General features: G+C 50.5%; 8 protein-coding genes across 8 annotated transcripts; 5 read left to right on the top strand and 3 right to left on the bottom strand.

Annotated features, from left to right (window-relative positions):
- Positions 1-294: 294 nt before the first annotated feature.
- On the top strand, positions 295-1,548 carry APUU_30497A (NAD(P)-dependent alcohol dehydrogenase; the record flags this gene model as incomplete). Its single annotated transcript, XM_041701598.1, has 3 exons — positions 295-471; positions 583-1,194; positions 1,252-1,548. 3 exons carry the CDS (start codon positions 295-297, stop codon positions 1,546-1,548), a joined length of 1,086 nt encoding a protein of 361 aa, XP_041554466.1.
- Positions 1,549-1,919: 371 nt separating this feature from the next.
- THR4 (threonine synthase THR4) lies at positions 1,920-3,734 on the top strand (the record flags this gene model as incomplete). Its single annotated transcript, XM_041701595.1, has 4 exons — positions 1,920-1,973; positions 2,050-2,451; positions 2,533-2,780; positions 2,831-3,734. The coding sequence occupies 4 exons, from the start codon at positions 1,920-1,922 to the stop codon at positions 3,732-3,734; spliced, it is 1,608 nt and encodes a 535-aa protein (XP_041554465.1).
- Positions 3,735-4,341: 607 nt separating this feature from the next.
- cspA (putative cell surface protein) lies at positions 4,342-5,893 on the bottom strand (the record flags this gene model as incomplete). Its single annotated transcript, XM_041701594.1, has 3 exons — positions 4,342-4,859; positions 5,103-5,718; positions 5,816-5,893. 3 exons carry the CDS (start codon positions 5,891-5,893, stop codon positions 4,342-4,344), a joined length of 1,212 nt encoding a protein of 403 aa, XP_041554464.1.
- A 1,599-nt stretch (positions 5,894-7,492) lies between these two features.
- Positions 7,493-9,169, top strand: APUU_30494A (DNA primase subunit PRI1; the record flags this gene model as incomplete). Its single annotated transcript, XM_041701593.1, has 3 exons — positions 7,493-7,725; positions 7,783-7,980; positions 8,038-9,169. The coding sequence occupies 3 exons, from the start codon at positions 7,493-7,495 to the stop codon at positions 9,167-9,169; spliced, it is 1,563 nt and encodes a 520-aa protein (XP_041554463.1).
- A 480-nt stretch (positions 9,170-9,649) lies between these two features.
- On the bottom strand, positions 9,650-10,924 carry APUU_30493S (MAM33 family protein; the record flags this gene model as incomplete). The annotated part of the gene is made up of 5 exons (XM_041701592.1): positions 9,650-9,675; positions 9,731-10,242; positions 10,338-10,396; positions 10,457-10,578; positions 10,732-10,924. 5 exons carry the CDS (start codon positions 10,922-10,924, stop codon positions 9,650-9,652), a joined length of 912 nt encoding a protein of 303 aa, XP_041554462.1.
- An 806-nt stretch (positions 10,925-11,730) lies between these two features.
- On the bottom strand, positions 11,731-12,392 carry APUU_30492S (translation machinery-associated protein 16; the record flags this gene model as incomplete). The annotated part of the gene is made up of 3 exons (XM_041701591.1): positions 11,731-12,013; positions 12,083-12,167; positions 12,224-12,392. The coding sequence occupies 3 exons, from the start codon at positions 12,390-12,392 to the stop codon at positions 11,731-11,733; spliced, it is 537 nt and encodes a 178-aa protein (XP_041554461.1).
- Positions 12,393-12,834: 442 nt separating this feature from the next.
- EXO1 (putative exonuclease) lies at positions 12,835-15,185 on the top strand (the record flags this gene model as incomplete). Its single annotated transcript, XM_041701590.1, has 4 exons — positions 12,835-12,847; positions 12,896-13,043; positions 13,100-13,961; positions 14,013-15,185. The coding sequence occupies 4 exons, from the start codon at positions 12,835-12,837 to the stop codon at positions 15,183-15,185; spliced, it is 2,196 nt and encodes a 731-aa protein (XP_041554460.1).
- A 1,065-nt stretch (positions 15,186-16,250) lies between these two features.
- Positions 16,251-17,242, top strand: APUU_30490A (Fig1 domain-containing protein; the record flags this gene model as incomplete). Its single annotated transcript, XM_041701589.1, has 4 exons — positions 16,251-16,278; positions 16,344-16,412; positions 16,477-16,804; positions 16,861-17,242. 4 exons carry the CDS (start codon positions 16,251-16,253, stop codon positions 17,240-17,242), a joined length of 807 nt encoding a protein of 268 aa, XP_041554459.1.

Raw genomic sequence — 17,242 nt, 5'->3', positions numbered from 1 at the left:
GCGCCATTCGCGTTTCTCCTACCACGCATTAACGCTAACAATAAATATCGAATTTTGAACTTATTTCTCTCCCCAAATGCCTCCAATTGCTATTATTAAGCCGAAATTCCAACATTCTTTTTGTTTCGAAAGTAACGGGAATTGTGGGACCGAAGAGCACGGCAGCCGAATGCCGATTCCATACCAGCTCGAGAAATAACCCCGTAACTCCTCGACGTTATCTTTGCATCTCTGTTTTCCCACTTCCCTCAATAATACTACAATCGTGTGCTGAGACAATTCCATCATATCAACATGGTGCAGCAAGATTACAAGTTTGAAGGATGGATGGGCCTCGACAAAAACTCGGCCGATGGGAACATGGTCTGGCAGGAGTTCGAGCCCAAGGCCTGGGAGGAAAACGACGTTGATATCAAGGTCACACACTGCGGTATCTGTGGCTCTGACTTGCACACTCTTCGCAGTGGTTGGGTAAGCCTTTACCCCTAGTTATCTACGGATTCCCGGAGTAAAGGACAGGGGAAAGTAGATATGGCTGGAAATCCATCCGAGAGCCTAGTAACTAATATTGCATATTCACAGAGACCCGCCATGTACCCCTGCTGTGTAGGCCACGAAATCGTGGGTACCGCAGTTCGTGTTGGCTCCAAAGCCGTCGGCGGTATTAAGGTGGGAGACCGTGTTGGAGTCGGCGCACAGAGCGATGCCTGTGTGGGCCGTTTCGGCGACTGTCCCGAGTGTGCCATGGGCTGGGAAAACTACTGCTCGCACAAATTCGTTGGAACTTACAACAGTGTCCATTACAATGGAGGGAAATCCTACGGTGGGTATGCGCTGTATAACCGCGTCCCTTCCCACTTTGCAGTGAAGATTCCAGATGCTATCCCCTCTGCTGAAGCGGCACCGATGCTATGTGGTGGTGTTACGCTTTACAGTCCGTTGAAGCATAACAACTGCGGGCCTGGAAAGCGTGTGGGTATCATTGGTGTTGGAGGTCTGGGCCACTTTGGTGTGCTCTTTGCTAAAGCCCTGGGTGCGGATAAGGTTGTTGCTATCTCACGCAAGACTGGGAAGAGTGAAGACGCACTTAAGATGGGTGCTGATCTCTACATTGCGACTGATGACGAGCCGGACTGGGCAACTAAGTACGCCCGTTCTTTGGATCTCATTGTTTGCACCGTGTCCTCGACTCAGGTACGTTGCCTGTCCTCGGTGCTGGCTGTTTTTATGAAAACTAATTTGTTAAACAAGATGCCTATGGCCGAATACGTGGGTCTCCTTGCAACGAACGGAAGCTTTGTTCAGGTTGGTCTACCAGAGGATGGTCAACTTAACGCACCTGTTGCAAATCTCAAGCGCCGCCTCAAGATGGAAAGCTCCCTCGTTGGAAGCCCAGATGAGATTAGGGAAATGCTTGCTCTCGTTGCAGAGAAAGGCGTAAAGCCATGGATTGAAGAGGTTCCGATGAAGGACGCCAACAAGGCAATTGTTGATATGCACGAAGGCAAGGCTCGGTACCGTTACGTCCTGGTGAACAAAGAACAATAGGAAAGACGAGCCACAGATATCGCGTTATGAGTGATGAAGTATAGAAATGTATAGAAATGAAAATAGAAATGAACGAGTGATGATGACGAATGAGACGACTAGTATTTACTTAGTAATCTCACGGGCAATTGGGGCCAACCGTCACGGCACGTGATTGATGTCGCCGCTGTCGGAGGCGCTAGTCCTGGAGGGGTAAGGGGCACCCCGCGGTCATTCTTTTTGGATGAAGGCAAAGACTTGACTCACTACTTTCAAGCGGTTTTTGTCCCTCTTTTGATTTGTTCGTGACAGTGTTACGAAAGTCTCATTTTCATCGGAGGCATTGCTCTTTTTCTCCCCGTCTAACCGTTCATTTTGCCGGTCAATCGACCATGTCGCATACACTATCCCAAAAGTATCTCAGTACGCGGGGTGGCTCCTACGGAGTATGTCATAGCGCAATTCTCGCAGAAAATTACTGGAGTTATATAAATTTTGCTAACTATGTATTTTCCGCTATAGCTCACATTCGAGGAAGCTGTCCTGAAAGGTCTGGCCTCAGATGGCGGCCTTTTCATCCCCGAGGAAATCCCTTCCCTCCCCGCCGGATGGGAGACGGAGTGGCGCGATTTGAGCTTCGAGGAACTCGCATTCAAGATTATGTCTCTGTATGTCTCTCCATCTGAGATACCCGCCGAAGACCTCAAGGGCATCATCAACCGCTCGTACTCGACTTTCCGCCACCCCGAACGTACCCCCGTGGTCGAGCTTGACCCGAAACAGAACCTGTACCTTCTAGAGCTATTCCATGGCCCTACATTCGCTTTCAAAGACGTTGCACTTCAATTTCTTGGGAATCTTTTTGAGTACTTTCTTGTGCGCAAGAACAAGGGCAAGGAGGGCAAGGACAGACACCACCTTACTGTATGAATACCGCTTCCTGGCCACTCATTGGATCTGTATTCGCTTTCGATTCTTGTATACCGAAACTAACCGCTTTCTCAGATCGTCGGAGCAACTTCAGGTGACACAGGAAGTGCAGCAATCTATGGGGTTCGAGGCAAGAAGGACGTCTCTGTTTTCATGATGTTCCCTACCGGAAAGGTGTCGCCTATTCAACAAGCTCAAATGACGACTGTGCTCGACCCTAATGTTCACAACCTCACCGTTGAGGGCTCTTTCGATGACTGCCAGGATATCGTCAAAGCCCTCTTTGCGGATCCCGATATCAACTCCACGCATAACCTTGCTGCGTAAGTAGTTCATCACCGGGCGTTACTAGTTTGTGCTAACCGTCTCAAAGCGTCAATAGTATTAACTGGTCTCGCGTAATGGCGCAGGCAACCTACTACTTCTACTCATACTTTTCCGTTCTAAATAAAACTGGCTCCGATGGCTCGAAGGTTCGCTTTGTCGTGCCCTCTGGCAATTTCGGAGACATTCTCGCTGGTTGGTTCGCCAAGCAGATGGGTCTCCCTGCAGAGAAACTTGTCATCGCTACAAACGAGAACGACATCCTCGATCGTTTCTTCCGTTCTGGCGGTCAATACACCAAGGGCGACTCCCAGGGCAGTGGCGTCAAGGAGACGCATAGCCCCGCCATGGACATCCTAGTTAGCAGTAACTTTGAGCGTCTCCTCTGGTTCCTATCATTCAGGTCAATCACATCTGGCTCTGTGGACGAGCGACGCAAGCAAGCTTCCGAAAGCGTCAGCCAATGGCTCACCCAGTTGAAGACCGATGGTGGTTTCACCGTTCCCCCAGCCGTCGTCGAAGGCGCGAAGGCCGAATTTGAGAGCGAGCGCGTCAGCAACGACGAAACTATTGCCCAGATCCGGACAACCTACAATTCCTCTTTCCCACAAAACCTTACTCCAGGCAGCGCCACCTCCTCCAAGACGGGGGGTTACATCCTCGACCCTCACTCAGCTGTTGGAGTTGCCGCGTCTTTGCGCTCTATCCAGCGCAACTCCAACACGAAACACATCTCGCTCTCAACTGCCCACCCCGCGAAGTTCGCTAGCGCTGTTGACCTAGCTCTTCGTGCAGAGGATGGCTATGATTTCACGGAAGTCTTACCCCAGGAATTCATTGGCCTTGAGCAGCGTGAGAGCAGGGTCACACCTGTCCGTGCTGGTTCCGGGTGGCAAGGAGTGCGCGAGATTGTCAAGACTGAGGTTGAGCAGGAGCTTGAGGGACGGCGCTAGATTTCATAGTACATATAAATTTTCAATAGAAATTACGCGCATTAACCTTTTTTCACTTGATCAATTCAGGCAACAAAAAGGCTTTACGTTGATGGTCTGAACTCCGTTTTCCTCTTATCATAGGACTGTGTGAAATTATAGAGCCCATATTTATGAAAGAATGCTTTCTGTGCTGCTCGAATGCATGAAGCGTATCAAATAGTGTTCCGTGCGATAGGTAGAAACTTGTACATCGGCTTTGGACTCTGCAAGGAATTAACCTGTGCTGGGTGGATTCTTCTACAGCAGTCATTAGGGTTTGAAACGGCAAATTTATTAAGTGAAAATGCAAGTCTTTTATTATTAAAACTATTATAACCTCCAACCACCTAAAAAAAATTAATTAATATATAAGACCAATCTCGTCCAGCCCGGAACCGTTCTCCTCATTTCAAACCTGGTAGGCTTAAAATGAGAACTAGAACCGGGAAAGAACAGAGAAGACCTCGTGAGACAAAGTCCGAAACTCCACGTTCCTTCTTTTTATTTAAAACTCAAGTGCAAAGCAGAAAACAATCCTTCATGGTCTCTAGCAACAGAATCGGTAGGATAGTTGTGTTGTAACTGTCTAGAGGAGGGCCATAACTCCCATGAGAGCAGCGAGGAATCCAGCCGCGGGGCGGACGCTGGCGGCGGCACCAGTGAACTCTGGATTCTCTGGGGAGACGCCAGTGGGGTGTTCAGGCTGTTCGGGGGAGACACCAGTGGGGGCCTCAGGCTGCTGGGGAGAGACGCCGGAAGGAGCAGGGGCACCAGTCTGTCCAGGAGCGCTAGGAGCGGCAGGAGTACTGGGCTTAGCAGGGACACCGGGGGTACCAGGCTGGCCGGGAACGCCAGGAGTACCGGGCTGACCAGGCTGACCAGGAATACCACTCTGTCCAGGAACGCTAGGAACACCAGACTGTCCGGGAACGCTGGGAACACCAGGCTGTCCGGGAACGCTAGGAACACCAGACTGTCCGGGAACGCTGGGAACACCAGGCTGTCCGGGAACGCTAGGAACACCAGACTGTCCGGGAACGCTGGGAACACCAGGCTGTCCGGGAACGCTAGGAACACCAGACTGTCCGGGAACGCTAGGAACACCTGGCTGTCCGGGAACGCTGGGAACACCTGGCTGTCCGGGAACGCTGGGAACACCTGGCTGTCCGGGAACGCTGGGAACACCTGGCTGTCCGGGAACACTAGGAACACCAGACTGTCCGGGAACGCTGGGAACACCAGGCTGTCCGGGAACGCTGGGAACACCAGGCTGTCCGGGAACGCTGGGAACACCGGGCTGTCCAGGAACGCTAGGAACACCAGACTGTCCGGGAACGCTAGGAACACCGGAAGTGCCAGGGTGGCCAGGAACGCCGGGAGTACCGGGCTGGCCGGGGACACCGGGAGTGCCAGGTTGGCCGGGGACACCAGGAGTACCGGGCTGGCCGGGGACACCAGGAGTGCCGGGCTGGCCAGGAACACCAGGGGTACCAGGTTGGCCGGGGACACCCGGGGTGCCAGGCTGGCCAGGTTGACTCGGGATAGGGACAGGGGCAACAGGCGGCTGGGTAGGTGGGATGACTGGAGGCGCAGTGCTGTTCTGGAAAGGAGGAGTAACAGTGCCGTTGCTGACAGGCGGGCGAGGGCTACCAGTCGGGATAGGCTGGCCAGTGGGGATGGGCTTGCCAGTTGGGATAGGCTGGCCAGTTGGGATAGGCTTGCCAGTTGGGATAGGCTTGCCAGTGGGAACAGGACCGCCAGTCACAGTAGGAAGAGTAGGCTTTCCGCCAGTCGGCGCAGTTGGGTGGCCAGTAGGCGGCTGAGTCTCATCCTCGCACCAAGTGGTGGTGACAGTAATCGTGTTGGTCAAAGTGATTGGGACTGTCAGAGTCTTCGTTCCAGAAGTCACCACAGAAGAAGTAACGGGGCACTCGGTAGTCGTGAATGTGGTGGTCTTAGTCACCTGAGTAGGAACAGTGACAGTGGTGCCGCCAGTGCCGGTGCCCTAACTTGTCTTAGTTGAGATGTTTAAGCAAAATATGACAAGACTCTTTGCTTACCGTGGGCTGCTTTTGGTGGGCGAGACCGGCCAACGCCGGGCCTGACAGAGCCAGAAGACCGGTAACCTTCTTAACCATCTCGAAGGATGCCTAGCACAAGAGAACTAGTAGAAAAAATAACACGTCAAACACAAAGTTGAGTGAAACGAGTGAGATAAAAGCGAATGGACTTGTGCTTGACACAATCTAGCGTGGATGGAAAAAAGAATGCTGAGAGGGCGAAAAGATCAGAGTTTATATCCCTCCGACTGCAGGGACGCTTGCCGCTTGCAATCATGAACCGTCAATTAGTCGTGATGAGACAAGATACCACAGTAGTATTCATGGCTCAGGGAAAGGAACATAGCCTTCCTAGGCAATAACGAAGCTTGGTTGGCTGTGAAAACTCCAACACAGATCCTGTACCATGGGTGCCAGAGGAACAGCTGGGCTGGGAAGGAAACGCAAAAGCAATTTTTAGAAGCTTCAATATGCTACTCCAAGACATGAGTGACATCTCATGGTTCCATTAAACTTCCATTAGAAACGCGGGCTCCACAAGATCCACCTGGACATAAGATGTGCACCATTGGGTGAGGACTTGGACGAATTGGCCAATGATGGTGGCGTCATGGGACTCAATGAATATCTGAAGGACGAGTCCCAGCCATTCATACAGACGAGCCATGGCCCTGTGAGTGCAAGTTCGTTCCTGGAGCTTATTGGCATATTGGCCAAAGTGCAAGTGTCTGCTATGAGCGGTAAAACCGCCGTAGGGGCCGCCCAGCCGGGGGGGATAACCCTAGTCGACCATAATCTGCAGGTTGTTAACACTGCACATTAAAGCATGTCATTGCTGGGTTTCGTACCGTTCTATCGGGCATATTGCAAATCTTCCGCCCCCGCTGAGGAATGTGGAACCAGCCAGCGGGAGCCGTCTACCACTACCACGTCAACGAGAACCGTGCTCGAGGGCACAAAAGGATGAGCAATGAGCCCAAAGCGGTCAAGAGGCAAGGCAATTGTTCGGGTTGGTCCCGTGAGAAGAGATCGATTGGCTTCAATAAGCGAATGGGATGTGACTGGCACCTGCGGATAGTTCAAGCCCCCGAATACGTCGATTCCCAGAACCGTAACGAAGAGAAATCAAGGAAATTGGAGCTCAGGGCAAACAGTGATGACTTCACGGTGGAGAATAGCATTTTGCGACATTCGATGGTACACAGCAAAGAGGCTGTATACGACCCTAGATCATGGAACCCAGCGGTCGCTCCAGCCAAAACGGGACCAGTGGTGGGTTAGTTCGCAGGGCCAGGGAAGGGGAGATGGTAAGTGTAGGTGTCATCCAACAGGTGGGAGAAATTTTCCACTAAGGTAGAGTTTCCGCAAGCAGCGATTGGGAGCTGACATGTCCCTGCAGGGCCCGAGAGGAACCAGGTGTTGGGTAGGATCGTGGGAGCTTGGACGTTGGATTGATGTGCCGTATATCGAGGTGATTGCCGTTTGCGGCCATGATTGGCTGACACAGTGTTCCATCACGTGTTATCACGTGAAAGTCTATCTTATCTCGATCCCGATTTAGGGCTTAGGGTCGAATTTTGGGAGCGCGCCCGACGCGTCGCCAGAGTCGCGTAACCGCGTTAATGGCTGCAGCAGGGTGATAGCAGGAGACAACTTGACAACCACCAATTTGCCACGATGCCGCACTCAATCGCTTCAGAAGGGTCAAATGCCTCCCACAAGGACGACGAAGTTCTTCCAGACGCGCCTCCAGCCGCAGATTCTCCCAACCCTGGCGAGAACAGTGGTAATGGCACGGAAAAGGCGACAACTGGTGTGAAGCTGGAAGATCTTTTCGACGATGAAGAGGACGATGACAACGAGTTTCCAGCCTCCAATGCGCCTGCTGAAACTAAAAACGAGTCGACGGAGTAAGATATACCAAGTATTCCCTCGAAAAGGACCGCACTAAGTTTCATCAACTGTAGTGCACCAGGGCCAGCGCCTGCCCAAGTCGATACGGAAACCATGTTAGCATTTTACCAACGCCTATTCCCATTTCGCTATCTATTCCAATGGCTCAACCACGGAGTTGTGCCCTCCCCTGACTTCGGGAACCGAGAGTTCGCTTTAACGCTGCAAAACGATGCTTATCTGCGGTATCAATCATATCCGACTGCGGATCTGTGAGTTCGCTCGCAAGCGGGTATAGTAACCATGTCGTCTAACGCGTATCTACATAGATTCCGCAAGGATATCCTAAAGATGAATCCTTCTCGTTTCGAAATCGGGCCCGTCTATAATAGGAATCCGCGAGATCGAAAGACGCTAGGCGGCGGCCAACTGAAACCTCTTGCCAAAGAATTAGTCTTCGATATCGATTTAACAGATTACGACGACATCCGTACCTGCTGCACAAAGGCTAATATATGTGAGAAATGCTGGGCCTTTGTGACAATGTCTATCAAAGTTGTAGACACTGCGCTACGGGAAGACTTCGGTTTTGAGCATATACTATGGGTATATTCGGGACGTCGTGGTGCTCACGCCTGGGTCTGCGATCCTCGCGCACGAAATCTTCCGGACGACCGACGAAGGGGAATCGCAGGCTATCTGGATTTGATCAGGGGCGGCTCGAACAGCGGCAAACGCGTCAACCTCAAACGGCCACTCCACCCGCACATGAATCGCAGCCTCGAGATCCTAAAACCATACTTTGCGCAGACCACTCTAGTGGATCAAGACACCTTCGCCAGCACAGAGCAAGCGCAACGCCTAATTTCCCTCCTCCCAGATAAGGGCCTCAACGAGTCCCTGCGCAGGAAATGGGACTCGGCCCCTGATCGCTCAAGCACAAGCAAATGGGCCGACATCGATGCCCTGGCAAAGACGGGGAAGAGCTCAACCTTAAATACCACGGCCCTGCGTGATGCCAAGCAAGATATCGTCCTTGAGTATACCTACCCACGCCTCGATTCCGAAGTCAGCAAAAAGATGATTCACTTGCTGAAGAGCCCCTTCGTGATTCATCCGGGCACCGGTCGTGTCTGTGTTCCCATCGACATCCGCAACGTAGAGGAGTTCGACCCTCTCTCCGTGCCCACTGTCACAGAACTACTGTCCGAAATCGACTCGTGGGATGCGGAAAACCCCAGCAATGGTGCCGCAGAAGGCCCAGAGGGCGACGGGAGCGCTCTCCATGATTCCGATGCTAGAGGCGGCCGCAAGCTTCAGGACTACGAGAAAACAAGCCTGAAGCCATACATTGACTACTTTCGTTCGTTCATTGCAGGGCTTAACAAGGAAGAGCGCCATGGCAAGCGGGAGCGCCACGAAGACGCCCCTGAGGTTAAATCTGAGAGTATGGAGTTCTAAGTCTTATCGACCCATGACCTCTGAGCCTGCATATAATTCGTTGGTTATTTCTTGAGTATTTTTGAGCGGGTTTTGGTTCAGGTTTGTTTCTGCGGCTTGGAGAATGGCGTCTGAGTTATGTTTTCCTAAATCTATTTAAATGACCACCGTTTATGCTCATGACGACACATTCCTCTATAGAGGGTCCGAATGTCCTCGGTTTGATTCGAGTACTTATGTTCTAAATACTGATGAGAAGGCTTTTTGCCATGCAAGGAGGCAAATCAAGATTCAATGGCATAATTACAATGAAAGCCTTAATTCATTTCTATATTAATACATGTGCATCCTGTCCACTTTCAGGGAGTCGCCCCACTCCCCCCAAAATAGCAGCTCGAAATATTGTAACAGATGAGGGATTGAAGTTGAAACACTTTCATGGGGTAATGATTAATGAGTTGAGAGAGATTCAATCAAGGTCAACGGTACTTATTTGTGCGCTTAGGCAGAAACGAAGTTACGGACGTCTGGAGACATGGTTAGATATTTAACATTCTCAACGAACAGGCGGCGATAACTTACTCTCGAGCCAGCGGACGTATTCCTTCTGCTCCTTGACCTGGATGTAGTCAGGAATCATGTTGGCAAGCTCGGCGTTGATGCCGCGCTCCTCAAGGTAGCGCTCAAGGTAGGTCTGCAGGTCCTCGTCTAGGTTCTCGAAAGGAGGACCGGCGTAGAGACTCTGCCTAGCCCAGTCCTTCTCGGCGGTGATAGCGTGGGCCAAGTCGGGCTTTGAGAAGAAGGAGACTTCCTCAACCTGGAACAAGCCGTCCTGAGCAAGGGTCTGAATAAGGAGGGCACCGTTTCCAGGCTTCTCGATGGTGACGTTTACGCGCGCAGGGAAGCTAGGTTCCAGGTCCTGCTCCTCACGGTCGGCAGGGGCGATACTGTCCTCAGGGTGTTGAGCGAAGTTTCCGCTAGCACCCTGGTTGGCGGGCTGGTGGCCTTCGAAATCCATTCCATCGGTAAGGCCGTCCAAGTCATCGTGTTCGCTCAAGTTCTGAAGGTCCGCAACGGTAAACGTAAGGCGGATCCTTGAGGAAAGCAAAAATGTTAGCATGCAAACGAAAAGTAGGCGCTGCCAGCCAATGAGTTAGATGCGTAAAAGAAAAAAAAATAGGTCCCATACTCTTCATTGTTGAACTTCTTCGTTAGAACAATTTCCTGTTCTCCAGGGACATCTTTGACCTATGGGATAATATTAGATCCAATAAAAACTAATAAACGCGCATTTTTATTCACACATACCTCCCAAGAGTTGTTCTGAAGAACATACTGAATGTTCTGGACGGAAGATTCCAAGTCCTCGAGACCCGAGGATTTCTCGTGCTTCAGTTCATCCTCAAGTTTAGCGGAAAGCTCGGCATCACCTATTTAATGGAGAAAAATGCCTCGATCAGTATTATTCGTGTAGAAATTTCGGGGTCTGGATTCTATGTAGCTCGAAGCCAAAGCACATCGAGGCAAATAAAATTTTGTAGACCGAATCCTCTCAGTTTCCCTTGTTTTGCAACTATGCTTACCTTCAGCTTGTCTGAACACCCTACATGTTGAAAAAGCGGCTTGTGAGGGTCTAATGGCTTGCTTCAGGGAGGGTTGGATGAAGCTCGTCTTGGGGAGGTTCGCGACTGGGCGGAGGATGGCAGATCGGGAGGAAGCGATTGATCGCGAGAAAGTGCGAGGCACTGTGCGGGCGAGAGTGCGTATGGAGAGCATTTTGAGTAGAAGTTGGTGAAATGATGATTTGAAAAAGAGACTGTGATGGTATGAAGAACGATGGGTCGATGAGAAGCGCGAAAGATTTGGGACGGATGATGTTAACATTTCCCAATGAGGATAGGCGGTGCCAAGACCCGCGGAGCTCTTACTTTGTCGACCTTCGGCAGTTTACCATCTATGGATCCCAACCGACTCAGCTGAAGCTCATCGAACTCCTCTGAATTAACAAGGCCTTGAATGCCGTATATACTTATTTATGCAGGGCTGTACTGTAAATGACAATCAATGATGGTATCGCCACCTGCGAGCAATTTGCAGCCGATCTTGCTGTTCTTCCGTTCTGCTGCAAACATATATGTTCTACCCAATTCTGGTTTGTTTAACTGAATCAACCCAACTGAGAGAATTGGCATGGGTGAACTACTTTGTTTGTCATTATGCATAAATTCATGTAAATATGACGAGTCCTGAGAAATACAATCTCTGGTTGGCAGGATGACCCCATCTAGCTCACCTCTAAGGTCATTTTCTGAACTATACACGATTGCCACATGCTCAACCAGTAATAAATGAACAACACCCGCGCTGTCTTCAGGATAAGAATATATGGCAGAATGAAGACCCTTCCAGTGAATTTAGGCTTCTTATGGCGCACCCAGTGGGAATAGGGTTGTAGATGGTGAGTAAAATATATGTATTGTCGTAACACCGTTATACCATAAAGGGCCAGAGTCTGAAGTGATTTGCAGCAGAAGTGACGGAGGGAGGAAAAAAAAAAAAAAAAAAAAAAAGAGCGTCCGGTATCATGATAGGCCCTTAGGTGGAAATGTTGAAGCTTGCTTCTCCCCATCCTTTGTTAGACGGATGAACTTCACGGTGCTAAGCCCAGACCAGTTTCCATTCCACTTGGAAAGGGCTAGCACGACGCCTTCCTGTGTCAAATCAGGCATCCAGAACCCCGTTTTGAACTCTTTATCCTCGACTTCTGTTCGTTGCACCAGCGCTTCTTCTCTCTTGCTCGGCGGGCGACCCTTTCTCCGCTCACTTTGTTCTTGTTCGATCTCAGGCACACTGCGATTTATAAATCTGTTAAGAAGGATAAATGTTAGCATGCGCTCAAGTTGTAAATACATAACTGCGTCTGAGTGAGCGAACCTCGTGACGAGATCGGACAAGTCTTTATCAGAGAAGGGTGTCGCTCCCTCCGGAATTGCCTCTTGAAAAAAGGTAATGCGATCCACTGTGCTTAAATATTAATTGATAACCCAATATAGATAAAATCGGGAGTTCAATTACCGTAAGACTGCCTTCCCCTAGCCATGCTTGCTGAAACCCGCGCAACTCGATCGTCTCTTGCGCCAGCCCTCCGCAGTAGCTTTGCGTCTCTGCTGTTCTCGTGCATGGCCTCAAGCGCTCCTTTCTTTTTGGAAATGTGTTTTTGGACTTTGTTCATAGATTTCGGCATTAGGGGCGTATTATGAGAATTTTGAATTTCTCTAGTTAGTTTTCGATAAGATTTGTGTCTTCGAGTTTCCCCTCACGCAGCCGACTTTTTCGGGGAATTTTCTTTTTTTACCGGCAGAATCACAAGGCGGTGTCAATTAGTGAGACAAAGAGCCGCCTCGAGGCAGCCAATCAGAGCCACGGACTACCATCGCGTGCCTTGCGCGTTTTGGGGAGCTACGAGACAGATAGTCGGTGTCAAGCATTCCATTCTTGTTGTCGGGGCTGTTACTCGTCTGATGGACTCCTGGGTGGAAACTTCGTTCCATCTTTCGACCTACAAGACGTGAATTTCATGTCGTTCGCCCATCTTTGCTCTGTCCCACTCACCGAGTATTTCACTGATGCTTCCCTTGGTTTTGTAAACAACACGAGGCGTCCCTCGTTCTTCCAGGGTGTCCACGATGGGCATTAAAGGTAAAACGTAACGACTGTGATTCGCTACTTATACTGACATTTCTTAAGGACTCCATGGCCTTCTCAAGTCAATCCAGAAACCATGTCACCTGAAGAAGTTTAGCGGACAGACACTTGGGGTGGACGCATATGGGTGGTTACATCGCGGTACGGTGGCCTGTGCCGTTGATCTAGTGTTGGATCGACCGACGGCGAAGTACGTGGCTCAGCCCGCGGTATATCTGTTTATTTGCTTATACTGACATGAACTAGGCACATTGATTTCGTCCTCGGCCGGGTTCGTATGCTTCTGTATTTCGGCGTAAAACCGTACCTAGTTTTTGATGGCGACAACCTACCGAGCAAGTCCGGTACTGAGCTGGATAGACATCAGAGGCGCAAAGAGAGCAAAGAGCTAGGATTGGAACTCCTTCGCAAAGGACGAACTGCAGAGGCGTACCAAGAATTCCAAAAGGCCGTGGATGTGACGCCACTGATGGCGCGTCATTTGATTGAGGAATTGAAGAAAATGAATATTCAATATGTGGTCGCTCCATATGAGGCCGACGCGCAACTTGTGTACCTGGAACAGCACGGCTTTATTGACGGCATCGTATCCGAAGATTCCGACTTGCTCGTATTCGGCGCTAGACGGCTACTGTCCAAACTTGACCAACATGGAGATCTCGTCGAGATCAACCGGGCCGATTTTACTGCGTGTCGAGAAGTAAGTTTTGTTGGTTGGACGGACGCCGACTTCAGACGCATGTGCATTTTGAGTGGTTGCGACTATCTGCCTAACATAGGTCGTGTCGGACTGAAGACTGCATACCGAAGCATTCGGAAGTACAGAAACGTGGAAAGGGCACTTCGGATGCTCCAGTTCGAGGGCCAGTACCACGTTCCGGCAGACTACATCCAAAGTTTCAAACAGGCTGAATTGACTTTTCTTTATCAGAGAGTTTTTTGTCCTAGAGATGGCAAGCTAGTTACCTTGACGCTCCCAGAAAGTGACGTTAATCTGGACGGACTTTCGTTCATAGGTGATGATATGGACCCAGATATCGCAGTTGGGGTTGCACATGGCGATCTGGACCCGACATCCAAAGAACCACTTGTGGTGAAGCCGCTGAATGTGAGCAAACCGGAACACAAGAAATCGGTTCCTTCGTTGAACCGACGGCAGACTATAAGTTCATTCTCCGAACTCAAGCCATCAAAGCCAATAAACTCCTTTTTCACCCCGAAACGTGTCCCACTTGCCGAGCTGGATCCAAACAGTCTCACGCCGTCGCCAAGTCAGCAACGATTGCTTCAACGCCATGCAAATACATCGTGGGAACCCTCTCCTGCTCCGCACCAACCATCTGTTGGTAGGTCCGCTCCTGCCAATGGTATGTCTAACCGAGTTCCGAGTCCACTCGTGAGAAGTGCGGAGCGCTCGTCATTTTTAGCACGCGCTTCAAAGTTGTCAAACATGCAGCCCACTAAACGCCAAAGGCTCTGTTCTGAGACAGATGAAGTCAGCCCGGTTACTACACCAGACTGCCGCAGCCGCTTCTTCGCGGCTGGTTCAAATCAGGGTACACCCAGCGGAGGGCAAAAGTTCAACCGAAATAAGAAAGTGCGGAAGTCTGCGTTAGATGTCTTTTCGGATGACATGGCCGAAGATATCATGTCACAGATCCCCGATCCGAGCCAAGCGGATGATAAATCGGAGGAAAGGATTCCAGCAATGAGTGACTCTGGTGGAAACGGTAATTCTAAGGACACAATAGGCGAGGAAAACCTCGCAAATGAAGCTGGGGGCAATGCCAACCGTTTGCGCCCCGATGAGGAATCGACTCCCAACCCTAGCCATGAAAGCGTGGCGCCGGCTAAGACAGTGACCCCCGATTCAGAGCCCGAGGTCTTTCACCAGGTGCTTGACTACCATGTCAAACGACAAAACTCGTCAATCCTCTCAAAATATTCCTTCCAAGCTAGTGTCAATGGAGCCGGACCAGAGCCAACAGTGGCGCAAAAAGCGGATAGTGAAAGTACCGGGCCTCGCTCTCCACCCAAACAACGACTAACACCACTGCAACGGTTGGGCCAGAACGCTTTGGCTAGATCGCGGTCTTTGAATAGCATGCCAGCGTCCCCCTTGATTTGGAGGGCGCCTGCTCGCTTCGATAACAGCTCTACTGCAAGCCCTGGTGATACTAAATCCGAGACTAGTCTTCGTTCTGGTCAAGGCAGCGAGGACCTCATAGTTCCTGATAGTGAGGAAGAGGAGGAGGGCACGGGCGATGACATGGCTGGCCAATCTCGGGCGACAACTTTGGATCTCAAGCGATTCTCTTTTACGACGAAATAGAGCGTACATTGTTGGCCTATCATCGCACCTTGGTCATGAGTGGTGCATTATTGGAGTTTGGATGAGTTATCGGATGAGTTATCGGATGGTAAATGGAAACTGGTGTTCAGGTGGTTGCTTGTCTTTTGGCGTTGTATTGAGTTAATATTCTATATTTTGGCATTGGCATTAAGAATACGGAAAAAGTCTCAGCGATACTATCAATGCTTCTGGTGTAGTCCGAAGTGCGGAGATGGGCCTACGGCTCCGTGGAGCCACTGGACTCTGGACTCTGGAGTGACAGGGACTAGGTTGAGTTCATCTAATTATGGAACTCGTGGGCCCGGAGATGTTCCTCGTGCTAACCCGATCTGGAGTCGTTCGATCTGCCGGGACGGCCTAGGAAGAGTAGGCGGTGTGGGTGGTTACCGGGGAACCGACGGCTGTAAACAAAGGGCGTTGGCCCAGCCTCTCGATTTAGTGCGGAGGACCCAGTTGTATACCGTCAGATGTCCAGCCACCTGCTATCTTTGCCAGTGACGCTCTCTCGTTTGCAAAATTTGGTGGCAGGAAAAGAATCGGTGCCTTTGGGTTGCACTTGTGGATTTGTTCAGCTACGATCTCTCGCTTTCCCTCTCCCTCTCCATCTTTCTCCCTCTCACTATACCACAGTCTTCAACTGCTCGTCGAGGCCATTGTCATTCCAACTGAGACTTTCGGCGACGGAGCTTTTGCATCATCATATCTGACGTTTCTGTATAAATCAGGTCATCTCGTACATTCTTTCGATCTACTATCGCCATTCCTCTCATCTCGATTGCCCACGCCGCATTCCTCCCCGAATACTGCTACATTCCTTTTGGTGGACTCCTGTTGTGATTGTTCCGGGAATTTGCACTCGGTATTCGACGATCGAGCTTGACGAGTGCGACAATTGTTTCCTCCGGTTGTACGGGAGTGAACGTTGCTGTTAGGAAAGGTGTGCAGGACTAGAGACACTCCTTCTCGGAGCCCCGAGAAGTGAGTCTTTGGGAGTGAGGATATTAAGGAAAAAGAAATCGAGCAACGAGCTGTTGGACATCCAAGATGCCGCGATTTGGAGCCGGCTTTGCCCGTATGTATCCTATCCTCAGGGTCACGCTATTTCGACTTGAGTTATAACTAACAGCTGGAATGTAGGGTTCATTCCGATGATCGGATACCACCACGTGCTGATGCTTATTATCGCTGTTGTCATTATTCTTCTCTGTGAGTTACTTCCTGCTTGTCTTTATGAGTGTTTGGAGTGTGGTTAACTAACATGGTTCTTCAGCATTGTTGTTGGCGGGGTGCTCGTCATCATCGCCGCAAATACCTACCATCTTCCTCATCTCGATGTACTATGAGCATTATGACCCGGTTTTTGATCTTGCTCAAGTCCAACCAAAGACCGTTTCAGCCGTAGCAAACATCGTGCAAGGGGCTCAGCTGGAGGTTCGCGTGGGATATTTCGGAATTTGTGTCCAACCTGACGGTGGATCCTACATCTGCAATAACAATGCGACCGCATTAGCAGAGATTCTTACAATAGACCAAGATCCGCTAAACCTCGTCTGGGTTGCATCAACGTTCAAGGATGCCGTTGTTTTCCCATACCTGATGTGAGTCCACACTAATCCGCTCCAAACATGGCGCCCATTTGACTAATAAACCCTAGCATCATTGCCGTCATTCTCGCTTTCTTCTGTTTCATTGTTCTCGCAACTTTCCCCGGATGGCACGAGGAGACTGACCCTACCGGGTCTGAAGTTGAAGTGAAACCGTTCCCTTCTCGCCCTGTATCACAGGTAGCCCTGGCTTTGATATTCGTTGCGGCCGTCTTTGTGCTAGTGTCCGTACTATGGCAGCATACAGCATCTGTCGGTGCAAGCACAATAGCTCAAGACCTCGGAAATGGAAGCGTCAAGAGCGGTGTCGGGACTTCAGCAATGGTCCTGGGTTGGTTTGGATTTGCTTTGATGGTGATTGTGACGATAGGATTGCTAGTCATGATCCTAAACCTGCGACTATTAAGGCAGTTGACCGATGACGAGCCTTGA

The sequence above is a fragment of the Aspergillus puulaauensis genome, chromosome 3, assembly GCF_016861865.1.
Source record: "Aspergillus puulaauensis MK2 DNA, chromosome 3, nearly complete sequence".
Classification (NCBI taxonomy): domain Eukaryota; kingdom Fungi; phylum Ascomycota; class Eurotiomycetes; order Eurotiales; family Aspergillaceae; genus Aspergillus; species Aspergillus puulaauensis.
This window is presented reverse-complemented; position numbering and strand designations above follow the sequence as displayed.